Source organism: Aspergillus flavus, chromosome 1 (assembly GCF_009017415.1).
Source record: "Aspergillus flavus chromosome 1, complete sequence".
Classification (NCBI taxonomy): domain Eukaryota; kingdom Fungi; phylum Ascomycota; class Eurotiomycetes; order Eurotiales; family Aspergillaceae; genus Aspergillus; species Aspergillus flavus.
Genome location: NC_092406.1, coordinates 5,938,265 through 5,957,903, shown reverse-complemented (window position 1 = coordinate 5,957,903; position 19,639 = coordinate 5,938,265). Strand labels below are relative to the sequence as shown.

General features: G+C 46.8%; 5 protein-coding genes across 5 annotated transcripts; 4 read left to right on the top strand and 1 right to left on the bottom strand.

The window, feature by feature from the left end:
* Window positions 1–98: 98 nt before the first annotated feature.
* Window positions 99–1,189, top strand: F9C07_11245 (Gar1/Naf1 RNA binding region-domain-containing protein; the record flags this gene model as incomplete). The annotated part of the gene is made up of 5 exons (XM_071507581.1): window positions 99–158; window positions 228–275; window positions 331–431; window positions 492–637; window positions 694–1,189. The coding sequence occupies exons 2-5, from the start codon at window positions 251–253 to the stop codon at window positions 1,187–1,189; spliced, it is 768 nt and encodes a 255-aa protein (XP_071366106.1). The 5' UTR covers window positions 99–158; window positions 228–250.
* A 223-nt stretch (window positions 1,190–1,412) lies between these two features.
* F9C07_11244 (phosphatidylserine synthase) lies at window positions 1,413–2,659 on the top strand. The gene is made up of 6 exons (XM_071507580.1): window positions 1,413–1,546; window positions 1,602–1,659; window positions 1,725–1,762; window positions 1,824–1,835; window positions 1,896–2,077; window positions 2,129–2,659. The coding sequence occupies exons 1-6, from the start codon at window positions 1,474–1,476 to the stop codon at window positions 2,495–2,497; spliced, it is 732 nt and encodes a 243-aa protein (XP_071366105.1). The 5' UTR covers window positions 1,413–1,473; the 3' UTR covers window positions 2,498–2,659.
* Window positions 2,660–4,562: 1,903 nt separating this feature from the next.
* Window positions 4,563–5,313, bottom strand: F9C07_11243 (uncharacterized protein; the record flags this gene model as incomplete). The annotated part of the gene is made up of 4 exons (XM_071507579.1): window positions 4,563–4,586; window positions 4,815–4,841; window positions 5,053–5,099; window positions 5,247–5,313. 4 exons carry the CDS (start codon window positions 5,311–5,313, stop codon window positions 4,563–4,565), a joined length of 165 nt encoding a protein of 54 aa, XP_071366104.1.
* Window positions 5,314–6,600: 1,287 nt separating this feature from the next.
* On the top strand, window positions 6,601–8,755 carry F9C07_11242 (WSC domain-containing protein). The gene is made up of 3 exons (XM_041288780.2): window positions 6,601–7,583; window positions 7,640–8,145; window positions 8,209–8,755. Exons 1-3 carry the CDS (start codon window positions 7,271–7,273, stop codon window positions 8,233–8,235), a joined length of 846 nt encoding a protein of 281 aa, XP_041139939.1. The 5' UTR covers window positions 6,601–7,270; the 3' UTR covers window positions 8,236–8,755.
* Window positions 8,756–17,633: 8,878 nt separating this feature from the next.
* On the top strand, window positions 17,634–18,115 carry F9C07_11241 (uncharacterized protein; the record flags this gene model as incomplete). Its single annotated transcript, XM_071507578.1, has 2 exons — window positions 17,634–17,746; window positions 17,998–18,115. The coding sequence occupies 2 exons, from the start codon at window positions 17,634–17,636 to the stop codon at window positions 18,113–18,115; spliced, it is 231 nt and encodes a 76-aa protein (XP_071366103.1).
* Window positions 18,116–19,639: the final 1,524 nt, after the last annotated feature.

The following is a 19,639-nucleotide window of genomic DNA, read 5'->3' as shown; positions in this document are numbered from 1 at the left end:
TACCGTTTCGAGCTTCCCACCATTTGAAAACTTCTCCGGGTTCCGTCCGTTCTAACAGGTCAATCTCAACAACCAAATCAATATGTCTTTTCGAGGAGGAGGTCGCGGTGGCTTTGCCACTGGTGCTAATCGCGGAGGTTCCTTCGGTGGCCGCGGTGGTGAGTGAATTTAATTCTCGGAGTTGGTGGTAGAAATGAGCGAGGACTAACGAAAATTTCGTCGGACAGGCCGCGGAGGCTTCCAGCAGCCAATGGGACCACCAGCACAAGTTCTGGGTATAGAATACCGATGCGATTCTCAGACCATGGGCAGTTTACTGATATTCCTTAGAGATGGGATCTTTTATGCATGCTTGTGAGGGCGAGATGGTTTGCGAATCGATCAACCCGAAGATTCCGTATTTCAATGCTCCTATCTACCTAGAGAACAAAGTACGAGTTACCGAAGATGTACGCTTGGGAATGAAATGAGAACTAATACGTTGCCTTTAGACTCCTATCGGAAAAGTCGACGAGGTTCTTGGCCCCATCAACCAGGTCTACTTCACCATCAAGCCCCAGGAAGGAATTGTCGCAACTTCTTTCAAGCCTGGTGACAAGGTCTACATCGGTGGGGATAAGCTCCTGCCTTTGGAGAAGTATGGGTCACTCCTCTATGTGTACTTTGCGAACAGTATTGACCCGATGATCATAGGTTCCTTCCTAAGCCTAAGCCGCCACCGGGTAGGACCCCATCTACGGCCCAACATATGTTGCGCATATTACTGACAACTGTACAGGTACTGCTAAGCCCAAGAGAGCCGGAGGCGCTGCCAGGGGTGGTGCTCGCGGTGGCAGAGGAGGCCCTCGTGGTGGAGCAAGAGGTGGACGCGGCGGATTTGGCGCTCCTAGAGGAGGAGGCGGCTTCCGTGGTGGAGCTAGAGGAGGAGGTGGAGGCTTCCGTGGTGGAAGCGGTGGCTTCTCCAGGGGAGGCGGCAGAGGAGGACCTCGTGGAGGTTTCCGACGTTAGACAGTCTCCGTCTTGCTTAGCACTGTCTTATTACGGCGTTATGGGAAAACGGGAGCTTTTGCAGGAACTTTTTGTGTTAATTTTTCTGTGCATCCTAGGTGGCTTGCGTATTCGCAAAGGCTGTAGACTAATTCAGCCATTAAATGAATGTTATTATACCAATGAAGTACCTGCCAAATGACTTTCCAGCTTATTCGTAGATCCTTACTCGGGTTTTTGTACGATCGCCTTTTTAGATGTGGCTGGTGTCTGTGGCGCAGCACGACACCGCCTGGCCATGACGTCTGGGGACACATGCCGAGCCGTAGAATCTGTGCGGCCTGTCAACACCCTTTCAACTGCAACCGCTAACAAATCCCTCACCTTTTCGCAACTTTCCCACCGCTGTCGACATAATTCAACGTCTCACAACTCATATTGCACCTATTTTGCGCGTTCCACCTATCGTTAGAATTCGAATTGAGCATGTCTCGTAGGTCATCAGTCATGCCGTCGAATGCTTCTACGAATAGCGGTCTCCCGCCCGCCGGCGACGGAGGTAAGCTTTGATCATTGCTAAACCGATCAAGGACATGGAAACTCAGATGTATCAGGCCAGGAAAAGCAGAAGATGCTTCTGTCTGCGGAAACAGGGCACTTCAGCATGGTCAGGTAAGCCTTTACCTCGGCGACATCTTGTAATAAATCTATCCGCTGACTGAACATTCTTACGTCAGGGCTTTGCATCTTGCAGATCTAGTAACTGAGCTTAACGGTAATATATCTGATTTTATCATGCTGTATGCTTGCCAAGATTTGCTAATAATGCTTCATAGGATTTTGTGGAGGCAAGCCTACTTCCTGATATTTGCGATTAGACGCCAGCCTTTACTGACTTTTACGAACAGTCATGTCTGTGCTCTCGTCTATGCGTTACTGTCTAGGAGACCCCCATGACTACGGTGCTATCTGGTCTGCGCTTGGATTTATGCCTTTCGGGCTTTTCTTCGATTTTATGGATGGAAAGATTGCAAGGTGGAGGAAGAAGTCATCGCTCATGGGGCAAGAGCTCGATTCTTTGGCAGATCTGGTATGCTGATCTAGTATGTCGATATGACGAAATACTTACGGTCGCTTTTAGATTTCCTTTGGTATGGCACCGGCCGCGGCAGCCTTCGCCCTCGGAGTCCGCACAAATGTCGACCACCTCCTCCTAGCTTTTTTCGTCCTTTGTGGCCTGACACGGTTAGCCCGGTTCAACGTGACAGTTGCTGTACTTCCCAAGGACAAGACTGGAAAGTCGAAATATTTCGAGGGCACACCGATTCCGACAACACTTTCCATTGCGTCACTCATGGCTTACTGGGTTTCTCAGGGATGGGTTCAAGAAGACCTACCGCTGGGAGTTATTGCGCAGGGCACAGCTTTTGAGTTTCACCCTGTGGCGCTGTTGTTTGTTCTACATGGCTGTCTGATGGTCAGCAAGTCTATACATATTCCCAAACCCTGAACACTAAAAGCTGTGCACCGACAAGTGAAAAGACGTTCCTGTATTGGAATCTTTACTTCATAGAAAAGTGTTGATGAGACTTTAACATATATATGTAACTAAGCTAGAACGAGAGCGGTCACGAAGCATTTCCTAAAGATAATGCTCTTTGACGAAAAAATTTGGATTGCGAAAACCTGCATAGTCTTAACTCTAGCCTAGCCATCTGTTTGCTAGGCTGATTTGCGTATCTCCAGTCTAACATCCACCGCTTAGTCAAGTAGGCATAATATTTACTGAACGCTGCGAGCTGAACACAGCATAATGTATGCAATAAATGGGCCGGTTCACGTATAATAGAGAGTATGGAAATTTTCCTATATTCAAGTAACATATCTTTTCGATACAGGCTTACCCTCAAACCTTCTACAAGACTTCCATTCTTGCGCTTCGAGAAAAGCCACTGTACGCGCGTTCAAACAATATGTAGTTCCAGATATACCCTCGCTGTATGCAGGGAGCTCGACATACGTTGACCTTGAGTCAGAACACAATACCGGATCCGCTACAGTATTACCACTATGCACCCAAAATAGTAGCGATTGCAATAGTACTGTAGACCTGAATCACCGAGTCTATCTATGAAAATAGTTCTCGATAACTATTGACGAATATGACGCATGCACGCGAGGACATCAAACAATCCCAACGAAGCCGGTGCTTAAAATACATAGCACCTCACACTCGTGCTGATAAGTAAAGATGAATTGGACAAATACAAGTGGATCAACCATCGATAGTTATTCCTGCGTCCCCATGTATCTTCGTGTGCGTGTCCACTTCCCAAGGGAAGTCCATGTCACATGCACGTGGAAGGATGAAAATTTTCTTATATGAGGAATTTCGTTGCCAGTTGCCGGTGAGTTTATCCACAAAGACCCTCAATTGCCACTCACTTTTTTTTCTGGGAGATAAAATACAGGGCAACGAACAATACAAAAAAGTCGCCCAGGTGAGGCTAGTCGTACATAGTGTGACCTGTGATGGATAATTATGGAAATGTTGACAGGCGCCCGTGGGGCACTGACACATTCTAGACCTCTCGAGGCGTTTGTTTCACGTTGACCGAAAATTTCCCTTGTAGCCAAGAAAGGAAGGAGGGTTTGTCCAGTTTATTCTTAGTATTTGCGAGTTCGGTTGAAGGTTCGATAGTACCTTACAGGAGAGGCGTTCATGTTATTCTATTATTGGTGAGGTTTCTTCTCCTTGATTGCTGTTTGTGTTGGTTCTCGGTTGTACTGTGTATCTTGGTTATGTTAATGAGTTGATTATTATTGATTTATTCCTTTCGAGGAAAGGCAACTCGGGGGTAGGGCAGTGGTTGGTTCATGCAGTGCGCTTACGGTGTAAGTATATCCTTCGCCACTCTTTGGAAAATAGTTGGACCGATTTCCAGTTGGATACTTGAAGATGACAATTGTACATACTTTTTGCCTCGTCCATGGTAATGTGGAGCATAGCAACAGCATTCGTCACCGGTTCCTGCGATGTTAGCGCCTTGCGCTGCAGTCATGGGTTGCTGCGTAGAATTTTGAACTGCGTATGCCATCTTCTCCATGCGTTGGTGATATGAAACAAAAGAATAAGCTTAAATTCCATTTCACAAGCATCGCCTCCTGCCTAAGCTACCCGAATGTAAGCAGGAACACCGCCTACGTGTCGCGTGCTGATATGGTGTTGTTAAACGCATGCAGAGCATTCGTCAGAATGTCCGTCGGGGGGCAACATGAAATACCCGATCGTTCTGAAAGAGATACTCTATATGTTGACGAGTACGATAATAGTCGACCGGAAGTCTCGAGTACGCTATGCTCTGCTAAGCGCTGTGCCCTGTCAAGCTTTTTCTCGCTTTCCGTCAAATCATAGACTATAGTTGGTAGGCGATTGTGTTTGTGTCTGCTAAACGCCCTCTGCGGTTTATTCACGAGTCACAATGCTGCAGCTTGCAGCTTTTCCTCGTCGATCTGTTGATCTCACTGTATTTGGGTCACATCTGTCATTTGACGTGTACATTCTTCAAACTGGGTCATTCTTCTGTGCCATCACCGTCCTATATATTTATTCAACTTTGTATTGTGTATGGACTCTTTTATGCGGAAATTTGGTACAGCGAACCTTACCGACATTTTCTTTATGGGTTTCGGAGGATCCGCATCAACACCCAGGGTCAGGATTCCAGGTCCACTCCGGGAGTGTCCGCTTGAACCCAAGGAACGGTTCCGTGTCTCTCCTTTTGTTTCACCCGAATAATGAACAATTTTCTCATGACGGTGAGGACTTGGTGGGCGCGCAAATACATGCAGCCCTAAACTAATACCCAGGCAATTATTTTTGTGGCGCCTTACTTTCAGAAGTACTTATTACGGCTGACGAAGAGCACCATAGGACATGTAAGAGTCTGTACGGAGTACGGAGTACTTACACTGTTAGTGACAAGATCTGCATGGGTCTGCATATGACGCAGCCCTTTATTGGTGCTGACCAAACACGGCTCCAAGGCTCCATAAACGACGGACAGTTCCCTTGTAATTGGCTCGTGGCCGCACATCAGGATCAAAAAAGCCTAGTCGACTTTGAATTAAAAATGGTACCTGGAGACGGGCAAATTTGGCGGTTATTTGTCTCGCTTGCCACGCCTCGGGCGTAGTATCTCGTGGAGTAAGCTGTTATGGGCTGCCAATTTTTGGACCCTTTAGTCTGTACTCCATACCAGAGAAGAAGATCAGAAGCGCACGGCCTTGCCTTCGAACATTGGTGCAGAACAGCCAGCCAGCCATCTATTGTTTTCCCGCGCTTTCTTCCCTTGGGGAAAAGGTCCGGGTGTTCCGTTCGCTGCTTATGGGGATATTATCCCCGCTAGCGAAGGTATGGAGCAAGGAGCTGTGCACTGACGCGGCAAACCTTCTAGTGATGGAAAACGGTTCACATTGCCATTGATCAACACTCTGTATTCACCTTGCGAGCGTATTGTATTCTCCAGAGTATAGAGGGCATCGGCGGATGGACATCCAAGGCAACGTAGTAAAATCACTCAGCCTAGGGTTGTTTATGTTGGTACACCGCAGTCGCAAGCGAATATACGGAGTAAGATTGATTCATCCCCACTGAAACAAAAAAACGGACAGGAAGTTGGGCGTAACCATGGATGGGCAACTGAGCTTCCTAACCGTCTATTCGCTCATATGAGGTAGATATTGCCAAGGGCCATACTGGCCATAACTTTTGTCAATCGATATTCTGCTGGGTACTGTGCTATTTCCAACTCTTAAGAACTTGTCCACACTGGATGGTCATGGATCTTTTGTTTCATTGTCATTTGATCCATAGAAGAAGAAAAGAACCTATGGGGTAACCATGACTGTCCATCATCCCCTCTTTTCATTAATGTAGCGCCGCCACTAATATCACACCAAACCTACGACCTTCCCTATTCAGGTATAGTGTATGATGATACTCCATTTTTCTAGCCCGCTCATGGATACTGAAATGGAAAGGGATCGTTGTGCCCCTGGATTTCTGATTAGCCAATCCATTCAGGACACCGCTTATCTAATTCGATGTCACGCTCTGATTGAAGCAGCGAAACTTTGGTACGCGGGACAAAAATTACCGCCCTGCATATCCAGGGTCACCCTCCGTTTGGAAACGACCCCCAAAACGCAACGGTACGTACCACCCATGGATATATCCCGTTCCATTTATTTGGAAGCTGCTGCTGATAATGTGTAGGTCATGATGATTCGATTTCAATGGACCTTTTATAGCTGTTAGTACACACCGTAAGAACCTAACCTGAACTTAGAATCCAAGTCATTGGTAGGACTCGTAGTAAGTAGTGAATACTGTGTGTATTGGATTGTAGGTGCGTCGCTTTATTGCCCGGTAAATTGAGCAGGTATCAATCAATACGGAGGAGTTCTTCCGTTTCTCCCTGTAGCCCTTCCCCCAGTCAAGTCATTTGTTCAATCTCAGCAGACCCCTACCTACCACCGACCCTAGTATCCTTCCTTTCCCTTCCCCTTCCTTTTCCTTCCGTTCCTTCCTGCTTTCGGACAAAAGACACTCGTTTTCTCTTCTTGTTCTTCACTCGGAGGGGTTTGTCTCCTGTTGCTTTCTTTAAGATCAATTCTCTTTTTATTTTCCATCGTTTCCCCCCTTGTTTTTGTTTAAGTCAAACATATTGACGATTACATCAATATATTCCCCCCTCGAAATTCTCCGAGTCAGCCTTCGTTCGCGTCCGTACCAGTTCGCTGTTGCTGCGTGTGATCTGACCGACCTTCTAAATTTCCTGTTAAGGACGTTCATTAAACTCCTCTCGGCAGAAAGGGGCGCTTGAAACGTCCGGTCTTCAGAGTCTTCCCCGCCTAAGAACCACCCTTGACAAACCCAACATTCTTTCCCATCGTCATCGCATTAACCTGACTTCATCAACTATCCTTCCACTCGTCACCGGCCCTTGATTAGCTGTGCCTTTGATCGACTGTGTCACGTTTAATAAGTCGTATTGTTTACGCGAACCTGACCCCTCAAGGTCATCGCGGCCATTTTGACGCCTTTCGGGAAGTCGACTGCGATACAGAATCTCAAACAACCTCTGTGATCTAAAAGGGCTACGCCGGTCGTCCCTCTTTCCTTCGCTTAACTACTAGCATAACAACCATACTGTCTGGAGCAGGTGTCCAGACACTGATACCCCTTGCAATTGATATCCGACACATCTACATCTACAACATGAAATCATTCACGATGAAGTCGGCTCTTGCAGCCTCCGCCCTTCTGATTGCAGCCTACTTGCCAGCAGTGAACGCACAGACACAAGTCGACAAGGGATGCTATAGCGATTCGACACCGTTGAAGGATCAGGGCTCTTATACGTACCAAAGTAACGGATACTGCCAGAAGCTCTGCTTGAAGGATAACTATGCTGTTTTTGCCTTGGCAAAGGGCACAAACTGTCTTTGCGGTAACCAATTACCGGCCACGTCGGCTAAGACGGATGATAGCAACTGCAATGTCAAGTGCGCTGGATGGCCTGATGTGATGTGTATGTAGCTTTCCCACGCAGCCCCTGCTCTTGAGTGCTGATGTTTCATTTTACAGGCGGTGGTAACAATGCGTTTTCCGTGTATCTCACGGGTATCGAAGATGATGTGGATAGCTACTCATCCTCATCCTCATCCTCCTCGAGCTCCTCCTCTAGCACCGAGAGTGGAACCTCGACAACCACCAATGGAGGGACTGTCGTTACTACTTCTGGTGGACAAACAGTGTTCAAGACGTCAGAAAGCGAAATGACAACACAGGAAGCCGACGCAAAGAAGGAGAAAAATTCTGGATCGAATACTGCTGCTATTGCCGCTGGCGTTGTCGTTGGAGTTGTTGGTTTCTGTGCTTTGGTGGGAGCTATCTTCTTTCTATGGCGGTTTAGGAAGCGTTCCAACATGCCCGAGCAGTATCGCAACAACAATATCGACAGCTTTGGCGCCAAGCCCATGTCTCAAAGCTCCATGTCTGATTCCAGGTTTGACGGTGACTTCATGGCCCAGCGGCGCCAGAGCAATGGCAGCATCGATGATGATCAAGACTTCTCCCGTCGAATTCTGCAGGTAAATACGATGTGCCCTTATTCGCGTGCGGCCATGCAGTACAATTTGCTAACCATGATCTAGGTGACCAATCCCGATCGCCGTTACTAAACTCAACATTGAACCTCCCAAATGGACCAAGCCCCTAGTGAATTATCGAAAACAGCCTGGGCCACTAGTCCGACTCGTTATCCTGATATACATAAATTAGTTTGCGATTTAACGCCTGACTGCCATACATTCCTTCGATTTCATTTCTGATTTCCCCTCTACCGCGCTTCATTTGGCGACCCTGCGATATCTTGGAGGCATACCTGTAGATAAGTTATGACGTTTCACTGTCTACCGTTGTTTGCAACATGTTGTTCGAGTCTGGAACTGCAACGCATCCCTACTTCCATAATCCAGCAACGCCCCGTGACGTGTTCGGGGAGTCAAGGACGATATCATCATCGCGGCCTGCAGAGAATGCTGTGTCTGCTTGGAAGGAATCGGCCCGGACTTGGCCTTACGAATGTGTGAACAGTCACGAGATACCCAGGAGGGTCCGAAGTTTAGTTCTGGGTTTAGACTGCGGTACGTCGACCAGAGAACTTGTATTTTGAAAAGGCGTTCTGCGGTGAAGTGTTCTTGAATTTTCCTTGTGAACATATCTGCGTTCCTCCATACCTTTCTGTTCTTGCGCTGGGGATAATCGGCCCTGGTTTACTTTCTTTTGCTCGGATGTTTTCTATTTATTTGCGATTTACTGAACTTCCCTTGGCCATCATCTCCCTAATGTTGTTGGTATGCTTGGGGAACTGTAAGTAAGATGATGGCTGAGCCTGTAGTTAATGCGAAGAATGAATGGATACCACTCTTGTTTGATCTCGACTTACCTGGCCATCTGAACTTAGGCTAATAGACCGTTCACTAAACATTGCCCACGGAATTGTTTCCCTACTATCATAATCTTTGAAGAGACGTGACCAACTTTCTCTCTATCTCTCTACAGTCTATGAATCTCTCCTACGACTGTCCACTTACATTCAACCTCGGTCACTATTCACAAATTGCCCAAGAGGAACTTGTCAGCGGCATTGTGTTCATCAATCTTGGGTACTTCACCCTCACCTCCCTACATTCAAGATCCAGGAAGAACGCCCAACACCCCACATCAGACGACTGACTGTCGGAATGTCGAATCTGTGAATCTCCCCTCTACAACACACCGACCACTACCCACTAGTCAGCAATTAACCACCATCCCCATGTAACATGTATCATACCGACGTCAACCCTGGTCCACATGTGCGACGAAAGCGCATCTCACTTGGATGATTAATAGCCTATTGGAATTTGTATCTCACTATAGCAACCCACGCACTGTGCTACCTTGAATCATTTGTTCCTAAAATCCCTTGTATAAGCTTTCCAGCATAAAGGATCTCATTCCTACTGCTCTTTCTCATCCTGTCAATTCGATCACCATTCTTTCTCTCGTTTAGCCTTGGTATATAATCTGGTGTATACTACGGAGATATATATGTGTGTATCCGCATGTTGACACCTAGACTACGTCCGATATCTCTTGTTAAATATATCCTCTTGCCCTCGTTAAGAGCTCCGATAGCTATTACTTGCTTCGATAAAATATAGAATCCCATAGTAGCAAAACTCGCACACGAAACCGCTTCACTCTCAGTGTAGGCAAATCAGCCGTCTACATAGACTATGCCGGTAGGCCTTTCGATCAAAGAAACCGTCATCCGTTCCCAGCTCTCATTTATTCAAAACCACTAGATCGTTCTTTGAGATAGATTGCATGCAAATCACTAGACCTGTTTTTCTGAAGTCTTCATTTTTCTGCAAATGATTACGGTAGTAGTAGTTCCTATTACCCCGGCATAGCTAGACACAATACAAGTAACCCGGTGTACAGGTGTAGTATAAGCTCCCAATGAAGTTATTCATTTACATACAACGCATAAGATATCAAGGAAATTACGGTGGTGAGGTTTCTCTCCCACCCACGACCATCTGCCTCACCATTCCCGACGCTGGATGGTCTTTTACCATAAAGCGAAGCTCCCTCGTCTCATCTATTTCCTTTTATGGTAATGCTATATTAGAGGTGATGTCCCCAGATTCAGTATGGGATTACATCGGATAAGTCATTGAAGACCGTAGATCGACCCCTTTGACCATAAGAAGTTCAAATTGATGGTGTTTATCTAGCCTTGAGTAGATACTACATGTATGAGAGTTATTTGTATGTTTAACTAGCGTTGGTTTCGTGGATATTTGCGAACATGGCGGGTTGGGTGATTAATTCTATTACTGACTCTTTGTTTGATTGAGATTTTTGAGATCTTTTGTATGAACTTTTATTTCTTGTTGATATTATTTTGGGTTCTTGGTTCATTGTCTTGTTGGTCTAGTTTCTAATCTATAGATCCTCGTTCTGTTGGGTTAGATGTGTAAAGGCGGAAGCATGTTTTACGTATCCATGGGTGTAAATATATATATACATATATTCCCGTTCGCAAACACCATATGTGCAAGTATCTTCAATTTGGAGGATTGTTTTGAAGTTTCTCATGAAGCTCTAAAACCGTTTGTATAACCTGTCTTGATAAGGGCATCGTCTTCTTACTGACAGATCCTAGAAAGACATTTTGTTCAATCTTGTTAGCCTGTTCGCTCGGATCCTTTGCAGTGCATACTTCGCCGCATTTCTGATAACTCAGTTTTTCTCGATAGATCATCAGACAATCACCAAACAAGCTAAACGAGGAAAACACGGTATGTCAGCCCGACAAACCAAAACCAGAACTAGCCCACGAGTCCTATCGACAAACATCGGACAATCACCCAACCTCAAAATCGAGGCAATGACCGGGTGTCCGGATGAAGATTACGATAAATATAGAATACTGCATATCTACGAACCATGCAGGCTAAGAAAGTAAGACGCAAGTAGTAGAAAGGCTATGTCACGCCTACGATAAGTAGTTTGCTGCAAGAGTATGACGAAAAAGAAAAATAGAATGAAGATGCTGACATGACGGAACTGAATGCATTTCTGCACGGTGATGCCCCACGTCCAAACATGAAGCAATGCAGAAAGGCTCGTTTCAAGATTGCATGTTGATAAATATAGATACAGCCCCTCACCTGAAACCAACAGGTTGGGGAACGGACGCAGCTTACATGCATAAGGGTACCTGTTTCAAAAGCACAAACCGCCAGTCAGCACGCAGACTGCATGGTGAGATCTTAAAAAGTTGGTGGTTGAGCCAGCAACTGGACGGGGATTAAACGAGGGGAAAATGGCCCTAAGGCATCCTGGGCTAAAAATACCGAGATGTCAGAATGCGCCTAGCCCTTGGCCACGAGGCACAACGTGGCAAGGATCATTAAGGAACCCGCATGGTTGGTTCGTGAGGAGAATCTCACGGCGAACCGAATCCAGTAAGTGGAAGGGTCTATCAGTGCCAGGATTATGGAATGACTTTGGGTTGTTGTTGGCTGTTGCGGACTCCGCGGGGATTGCCTTTTGGAACTTTCTGAAACTTAGCCGGGCATGTACTGGACAGCACTATACATATGTAGTATGTACAAGGATGTTGCACATGGCCTTATAGCCATACTATGTGACGTCAGTGGCATATATGCGCCCGGGGATTGTCCAGAGTGTCAGACACCGGAAGTCGCTATACCACCCGCCATTATGTGAGGTTGCATTTCCCATATTCGACATAGCTGTGTCCTGTATATCAAGGTGGCGTTTGATTTCGCACGTGTTGAGTAGTGGATATGAAGATCATCCTAACTATGGATGCAACACCCTGCACGTTTGGCCAAGGCAATAGTATATGGACCCCGCCGAAGGGCAACATATTATCCGGCAACAGCAGCCAATATCAGAGTCCCATTGGTTTTGGTAATTTAAGCAGGATGCCACAGAGACAAATTCCAGCCATCCACGGAGGGTCTTCTGGATAATGGCAAGAGTTACTTGTGCTTGACAGCGAATGATAGAAATGTTGTTATGCATAGTATGGGCCAATCCCATGATGGCCAGGGTGTTGGTTGAGCTGAGTGATCGAAGCTTGTGTTGGGGTCTACCCGTGCCAAACCTCAGGCTGGAAGATGTTTACTAATGGAATTTGCAGGGCGCTTATCTGTTTTCGGATGTATGTTGCGATTTAGCGGTCTTATGTCCTCAGGCTGCATAATACCGCTGCCTGTATTTTGTACGGCGTAGTACTCGGGATTTGGTAGCCTGTCATAGTCCCCTCAAACGATCTCCCTCCGATCGATCGGCTCCAGGTACTTTGTACTTTTGAGTTACGGGTTGAGGGTGGATGCAATATCCGATATATCCAGTGACTCAGGGAAAGATAGACAGGAGAGTCAATAAAAATTTTTTTTTGAGAAATTGAGAAATTCTCACTGGAATGGCCCAGTCCCGACCAAATGGTGTATGATCGTCATGGAATGGTAACAGAGGCTCTTGCACACGTGTGGTCGGATGGAACATTCCAATGGACCTGGTATCCGCAAGGATCAGGTTCTGTCAGATGTACAATAACGGTGGCAGACGAATGAGACTGGCGGTCGTAAATTAATCAAGACTTATCAGCCAATAAATTTAGTAAACGGCGTCTCGCCCAAGCCAATGTGGGAGGTCCGCATGCATGGACTAACTGCACGTTCCAGCGGGGATCTGAATCCTTCCAGCGTTATCTGTCGTTGTTTTTCTTGATTCTCTCAAGTGGGACCAGCTGAAGAAATTAATTGTCATTTATTTGATCACACTAGCATCAGAAAAGTTGGTGATGTAGCAAATGTCTCTTCATCTAATAGGGAGCCCCCGGGGTTCGGTTTAGATGAACGTGGCGGACCGTCCCCTATCAGGATCGATATTACTTACTAGGTAGTATTATGATCAACCGAGGGAGCCAACCACCTGGCGAAGAGGGTGGATAGTTATGCACTAACGACCCGGTCGATGTCAAGGTGACAAACATGCCTGCGATAGCCAGTGTCGGACCCGGTCCTGATCCTCGATGATGGTACTAGTCAGTCAGATCATGCCACACGTCAAGGAAGGCCACGTTTTGTCCCCTCCTTTACCCCCTAGCTCACCGCATGGCACCCTGGTCTAAGGCTGACTGAATAGTCCCCGTGCTGCAGCTACGCGAATAGTGTGCAGTCCATCGAGGCATCCCAGGCGTTGCATAAGGCATACATAAGCTGAAAAATCAGATCTTAGTATTCTCTTTTCAGCACTAATTTGCTATCGTCGGTCAGCACCTCTCCCAAAAGAGTATCAATGTGCATCCAAATACTGCAGGCTAATTCCGGACTTCACCGTAATCAACGAAGTGGTAACTCCATACGGTATACATGTCGGAGTAGCAGCAGAGGCGTACTCAGTACGGCCCAGTCCCTCAGTGTTTAAAATTAAATCTGCCCCGCCGGCCAGATCGACCAGTTCCGTGTGCAAGTTCGGCCGATCATTTGCCCCAGTAGGATTCTCTGGGCGATGAAGCGAGGAACATGTTGTCGGGCGCTACGAGATTAACGGAAGTTGCCTATCACACGGAATTAGGGTAGGCCGGAGCAAAGCGAGGGCAAACGCATAACGAGCGTTCTGGACCAATGATTTTACGAGAGTCTCGCTAACGTGCTCCACGAGGGTGTCTATAGAGCCTCAATACAATACGTACAATAGTAACAATACTCGAAATAGTTCGATCGACCGCAAAGACGGATGGTTTTGGGATGTTTCATGTAGCCAGAGGCTTGACGATGTTTACACTACATAGTTGCACATTTTATGAAGGGGTGCAGCTATGAAGCATCGTCGATCCCATTCCGCAGGCAAAGGTGTCGCCCAGATTGATACCTGGAAGGCTGAAGCAGCCTCGGGATCATCACCGGTTGGCCGATAATTCTACCATCCTGGCCTCGGCAATACTCGTCAGTAATCTTTCCGGTGCATTCCCCCTAATTTCCCGCTCGTTTTAGTATAGGATCCTTGTCCTACATTAGAAAACCTGGAAATTGATATAGCCTCTGAAGTGTACAATCATACGCACGATTCTGACAAAGTCAGTAGATTCGCTTTCCCACCAGAGGGATCGTCAAAACAATTTACTAGAACAGGCAATTCGTGACACTACCTATTCTAGCTAGCGAGGGAGGAGACGTCACTGGACATCAAGAGTGAGTGGGACCAATCTAGGTTGAAGCGAGCCATGGAAAAGCGAAAGAAGATCATATAGCAAGAGGAGCTAGTTCAAGAGCACGGTAGGAGCCGCCCGTAGTTATTCCGTTGGAGTCTTGGACACTCCGTCCGAACCACGGAATTTCTCAAGACGGGTTAGGAAAAAGGACTAAAAAGCGACGGACTAAATCTGACGCTGGCACTTTGTTATCCGGCAAGCCAGTCCGGGAGTGGACGTCTATGCCCGATCAGGATATACATAGACAAGGGCCCCACTCGACAGAAGAAGCACCCACTGAGTGAGGTTGAATGAGTTTTTTTATTTTTTCTATTATTTTTATTTTTAATTTTTCTTTTTGCTTTTTCAAACGGAAGGCTTTTTTTAATTATTCAAACCCGTAGCGGAGTCGGTAGGGTATCATTTCCCTCATAACTTGAAACCAGTGGAGATCGTCACCTCTACAGGTATATGCAGATACCTCTTAATTGGTACGGACTTGAGAGGAACGTATCCCGCGGTCGACTATCGTGTAAAAGTACCACTTCACCAGATTTTTTGGTGTAAAGCTTTGTCCAAGTAGCCGACGAACTAGGTAATTGCGTTCAAGAACATAACTCGATTTCTTCTCGCCAGTCTCCATACATGGGGTGATACCGACCGTGATATGAGGCTCTGGTCAATGGTCACTTTGAGCTTTTTTTCTCTGAGACCCGCTTCGCGCCATTATCCTCACTTGGACTGGCTCCTTTTTCTTTTCTTTTCCTTTCTCCTCTCGGAGGCTCTCACCCATCACGATTTCCCTGATAAGAGCCGATGATTACCCAGCGACGATCACTGACTAACTTTTTACATAATCCTTCACAGCCTCAGGCAAGGCAGACTGACCAACCGACTGACTGACGGGAGCTGTCCAACGATGTGAACATTAATCTCTTCATGCATCGATTTCTATTTTTACACTATCTTGAACCTTATCTACTCTAAATCCTGAGCTGAGCACTGCACAGTGATCACAGTACTAAGCAGTAGCAACTTGTACTGGTATCAACTGTTATTGGATCAGGCAGGAACTCGGCTGTTTCTTTCTGTTAGACAGGGATGACCGAACTGAGTGGACCGCGTCATGGTAACCCAAAAGAGTATGCAATTTGAAGTCAAGGCCATCGGATCGGAGATAGGGTCAAGGTCCCCATGACGTTGATCAAGAAAGGCAATGACGAGAACATCAAGGAATTATCACCGAACCGAAATCATCTGTCAATGAAAAGCTAATAATTAGCGCATATGGTCGAGAACTGTCGGATCCGATCCGGAGACGTCCTCCATATCTCCGGAACTATTGGTTTATAATCAAGACTAAGTGTCGCGCTACTGTTCATCCTACCCTCGGGCCTACGCAGTAAACCTTCCCAGGAAGAACCTGGAGCTATCGACTTGAAATTTGAGGGTTGGAACGCACGGCCGACCCGGGGCACATTCTGGCTCCGGCGGTGGATCCTGCCACCACGGACTCCAGTTCCCTGCCGTGATTCCGAACTAAAGGGTTAAGTACGGACTACCCTTGATGATTTGGAAGTTATGTTTGCTTGTATGTGGTCTGTATAGGTCTGGGATCGAGGGTACAGCTCAGCAGACGTTAGTAGACTTGAAACGATTTAAAGTGATATAGATAAGAATCTCCATAAGTGCTCCGGACATATTCCACTGCATACATTTCTCACAGCCAAAGCGGATGAGTGCATCCCGTTCGGTTTAGCATTCAGGGGTTTGTCCAATCACCGGCCCCGGCGGGTGTTGGCTTGACTAGTCTAGTACAGGTTAGTGCCTCATGTCGGTTCCATCAATTTGGTGGAGATCATCAGCACATGACTTTCAAGATGCATAAGTACCGCCTGTTAGTCAGTTATTACCAAGTTGACGGGCTGTTATTGCTTTGTACAAGCATCATGGGAATCGTATACATACTGTTTCGCGAATCCGTGATGTGGCCGAGGAGCAACATCCGTGTATGAGGATGGTCGTTTCGAATCCCAACCTTGTTGTGGATGACATTCCAAAACCGCAGAGTTTTCTTACTGCAGTAGCGTGATGTTACTCCCCTTACGCGGAAGGATCATCAACGCTGCCATGGGCCTCTTCCACGTGATTGTTCTCGAACCAATGCAGGCTGCATGATGTCCCCATGGCATCCTCAGGGCTGGGTACTAGTGCAGCGATACTGGGGGCTATTGGGGGCAGATGATGCCAATACTAACAGCTAACACATTAGTGCCTACGACTGTGCAGAGTAGTGTGCTTAAGACCGTACCTTCCAGGAGTCCCCCCATTGGACGCAATCGCCAAGCATTCCCTGGATGGGTTAGGTTCAAGCATACCGACAGGTCCGACACGCTTTGGTAGACACCTCAGGTGTTTTATGCCTCTGAGTTCTGCGCATTGTCTAGGCTCGGGCCCCCAGAAAAAATACTACGCAAATACGATGGACAATCTCAACTGATACCATATTAGATTAATTCATCAACGACTGGGAATCTCGAGCCAGGAGAACGAAATGCACCAGGTTGTAAGAATTTAGCTGTTTGTCACCATTATTCGGGGTCTAGAAGACTCGTGGAAGAGCCATAGAAGCCCGCTTACTCTGGAAGTTAATACGCATGCATGACTCTGCGTCGCGCAGGATCCTGATATAATTCCACCAACCTTGGCTCCCCGAAGCTGCATCTTCTGTGCAGGAGATTCTCTCGTCTACAGCATATCACTTTAGAAGCTGATAGAAACCGTGTGTAAAACAGTGAAAACATTGAATTTGGAATAAAAAAGGTAGTTGACCTACGGACCATGGTTGACAACCCACGCCATACCCGCTCGCCTGGAGCTTGAGATTCCCCAGAATTACTCCGTACCTTCTTTGTCCCCCCGACACCTCCCTAGTCTTCCCCACCTTGCGCCATGTTTACTTTGCCGTTCAATTCCGATTTTGTCATGCGGCTAACCTGAAGGGGACCTTCATTTGAACGGCGTATATTAAAAGGGAAACCTATTTATACGATCTGCCCCCCCTTGGTTCCCCGAGATTACTGTGCCAGGCAATGATCAACTGGATCGATGAAACAAGCTAGAGCGCACGTTGTTGGGACGGACTAGGGGACAACTTAGACGGGCATCCGGCGTAGATAATAGATATGGCCGATGCTGACCCACAGGGCTGGGTCACACCAAAATTTCTTTGTTGCATTGTGCTCGAGAGTTTGAATTCTGGGTCTCCTTCCGTGATTTTCAGTGCTCCGGAACATGACCCCGCTGGATCTGGGTACCTTAGGAAACAATGACTCTCCAGGCGGAATAGCCGATAAATTGACCGGCAAGTCCGATATTCAGGTTACTTCCTGTGGAGTGATTGGCCGGTAAGAGTAAGGTGCTTATTGGAAATTTGGGACTGGGATTATCGGGCTCTTTCCGATGCTGCTAATTTCTCTCGACAATGTTGGCGCACGTGGTTTTACCTGGGATATGCTTCCATTCCAACGGGAGGTATGAAAGTCGTGTAAGCAGACGCCAATCAACAATCGTGGATCATTTGCGTGAAATTCGGAAAATGTGGATTCTTTGCAAGGAGACAGACGGGTTGGATAAGAAAATGCAACCATCTTGGCAGGCAGACTCCCAAGCATGGGGAAGAAGCCTTGGAACCGACCACACGATCGACGAGAGCTTTCAAGCTGTGGGAAGGGCAAGGGGAACCGCCCACCATGCATTTACGACAAGCGTGCTAGACCCCACCGGGTAATTGGCTAGCAGTGATGGGAAATGTGACAATCAATCCACGCGCACATACACATGATATGAATCTGCCCTACTAACAAAAGAAAATTTAAGGAGCCGACACCAAGATCGATCGTTGGTGCTATGACACTGGCCAGGCGACGGGAGTGGAGACCTAAGCATTAGACGGACGCACCTGTCGGACCGCGTGAATTACTTCCGACTAAGGAGACTAAGGCTCAAAGGAGAGAATGAACACTTTTTTGGCTATCTTGGAGTTTTCTTGACCCCCTGGGCAAGTGGGGCACACACCGTTGGAGGGGCTTTGCCTTTTGGCACGCTCTGGCGAGGGTAAACCATGACAAATTCCATTCGTCCAAAAGTCTATCAGCATTCCAATGGGCAATGCTTACCCATATACACCATGCTGATTTATCCGAGGGGGATGTACAGTAGTTATTAATAGCTTTTAGGTTAATTATTTCAATTTGTTATGATTATTCTTTTCTTTGGCGGTGCTCCGGCGATTGTTCAAACAATTAACCCGATTTCTTCTTTTTCCTTTTTCGGCGATTCTGCAGGTTGGGTCGCGACTCGCGATATATGACTCTTTCTCAAGGCCACCTCGGGGGCCTTAGCTGTTCGGTGTCAAAATTCAATTTGACCGATGAGTGGGTTTCCACATTACAGACTACGGAAGTGGTTCTGGATCTTGGCTGGTTGTGGTGGATCGGTGATGTTTAGGAGGTCAAGTGCATCTCCAGAGTGGACCCCATTGAGGCTTTAAACCTGAGATTCCACTTGTAGTTTGCAAGTCGTAGTAATTACCTTATGGCACGGTGGATGGTGTGGGAAAAAGCAAAAAGAGAAACTAAAAGAAAAAGGAAATAAAAAATAAAATAAAAAAAAGGGTAGAAAGAGAGGAGCCGAACGAAGATACGAGGGAGCCAATCATGACGGATTCCTCGTACCAACACTTCCCACTAATGCCCCCATACATGCAGCTGAATCCCAACTTCTACTGTGATTGATCATTATTATTATCCTTAACAACCATACCGTTGTTATACTCTACCAACTCCTATGCTACATATCGATAGCCTTAGAATACTTGTGATTAGATATTGGTCTGGTAGTTGTTCCGAAGTTTCCAAGCACATTGTACCGTACTATTAGTGCTCCGGCTACTACGACGACTAGTCATAGTAGTGATTAATACCTCGTAGTGTTAGGGTTGTTGAAAATGCTCGATGTGACCCGAGAATGGTCCACGTTGAGTCTGGCCTTCATCTTCTCCTTACTACTCCTTTTCTTTCTAACCCAAATAGATTGGATTAAATTGAATTACAGGTCAATATTTCCGGATCATCGTGGCGCTGGGGAATGAAGATCCAGCAACCATGGCTCTGCCGGTGCTCTGGCGATGCAGTGGAATCACACCAACAGAAAGCCGTTGAAGTGTATTTGGGCCTGATCCCTGTCGTGCCAACCCTTAGTCGACCCAGTCGTACCGTTCGAATTGACTACTAACGAAT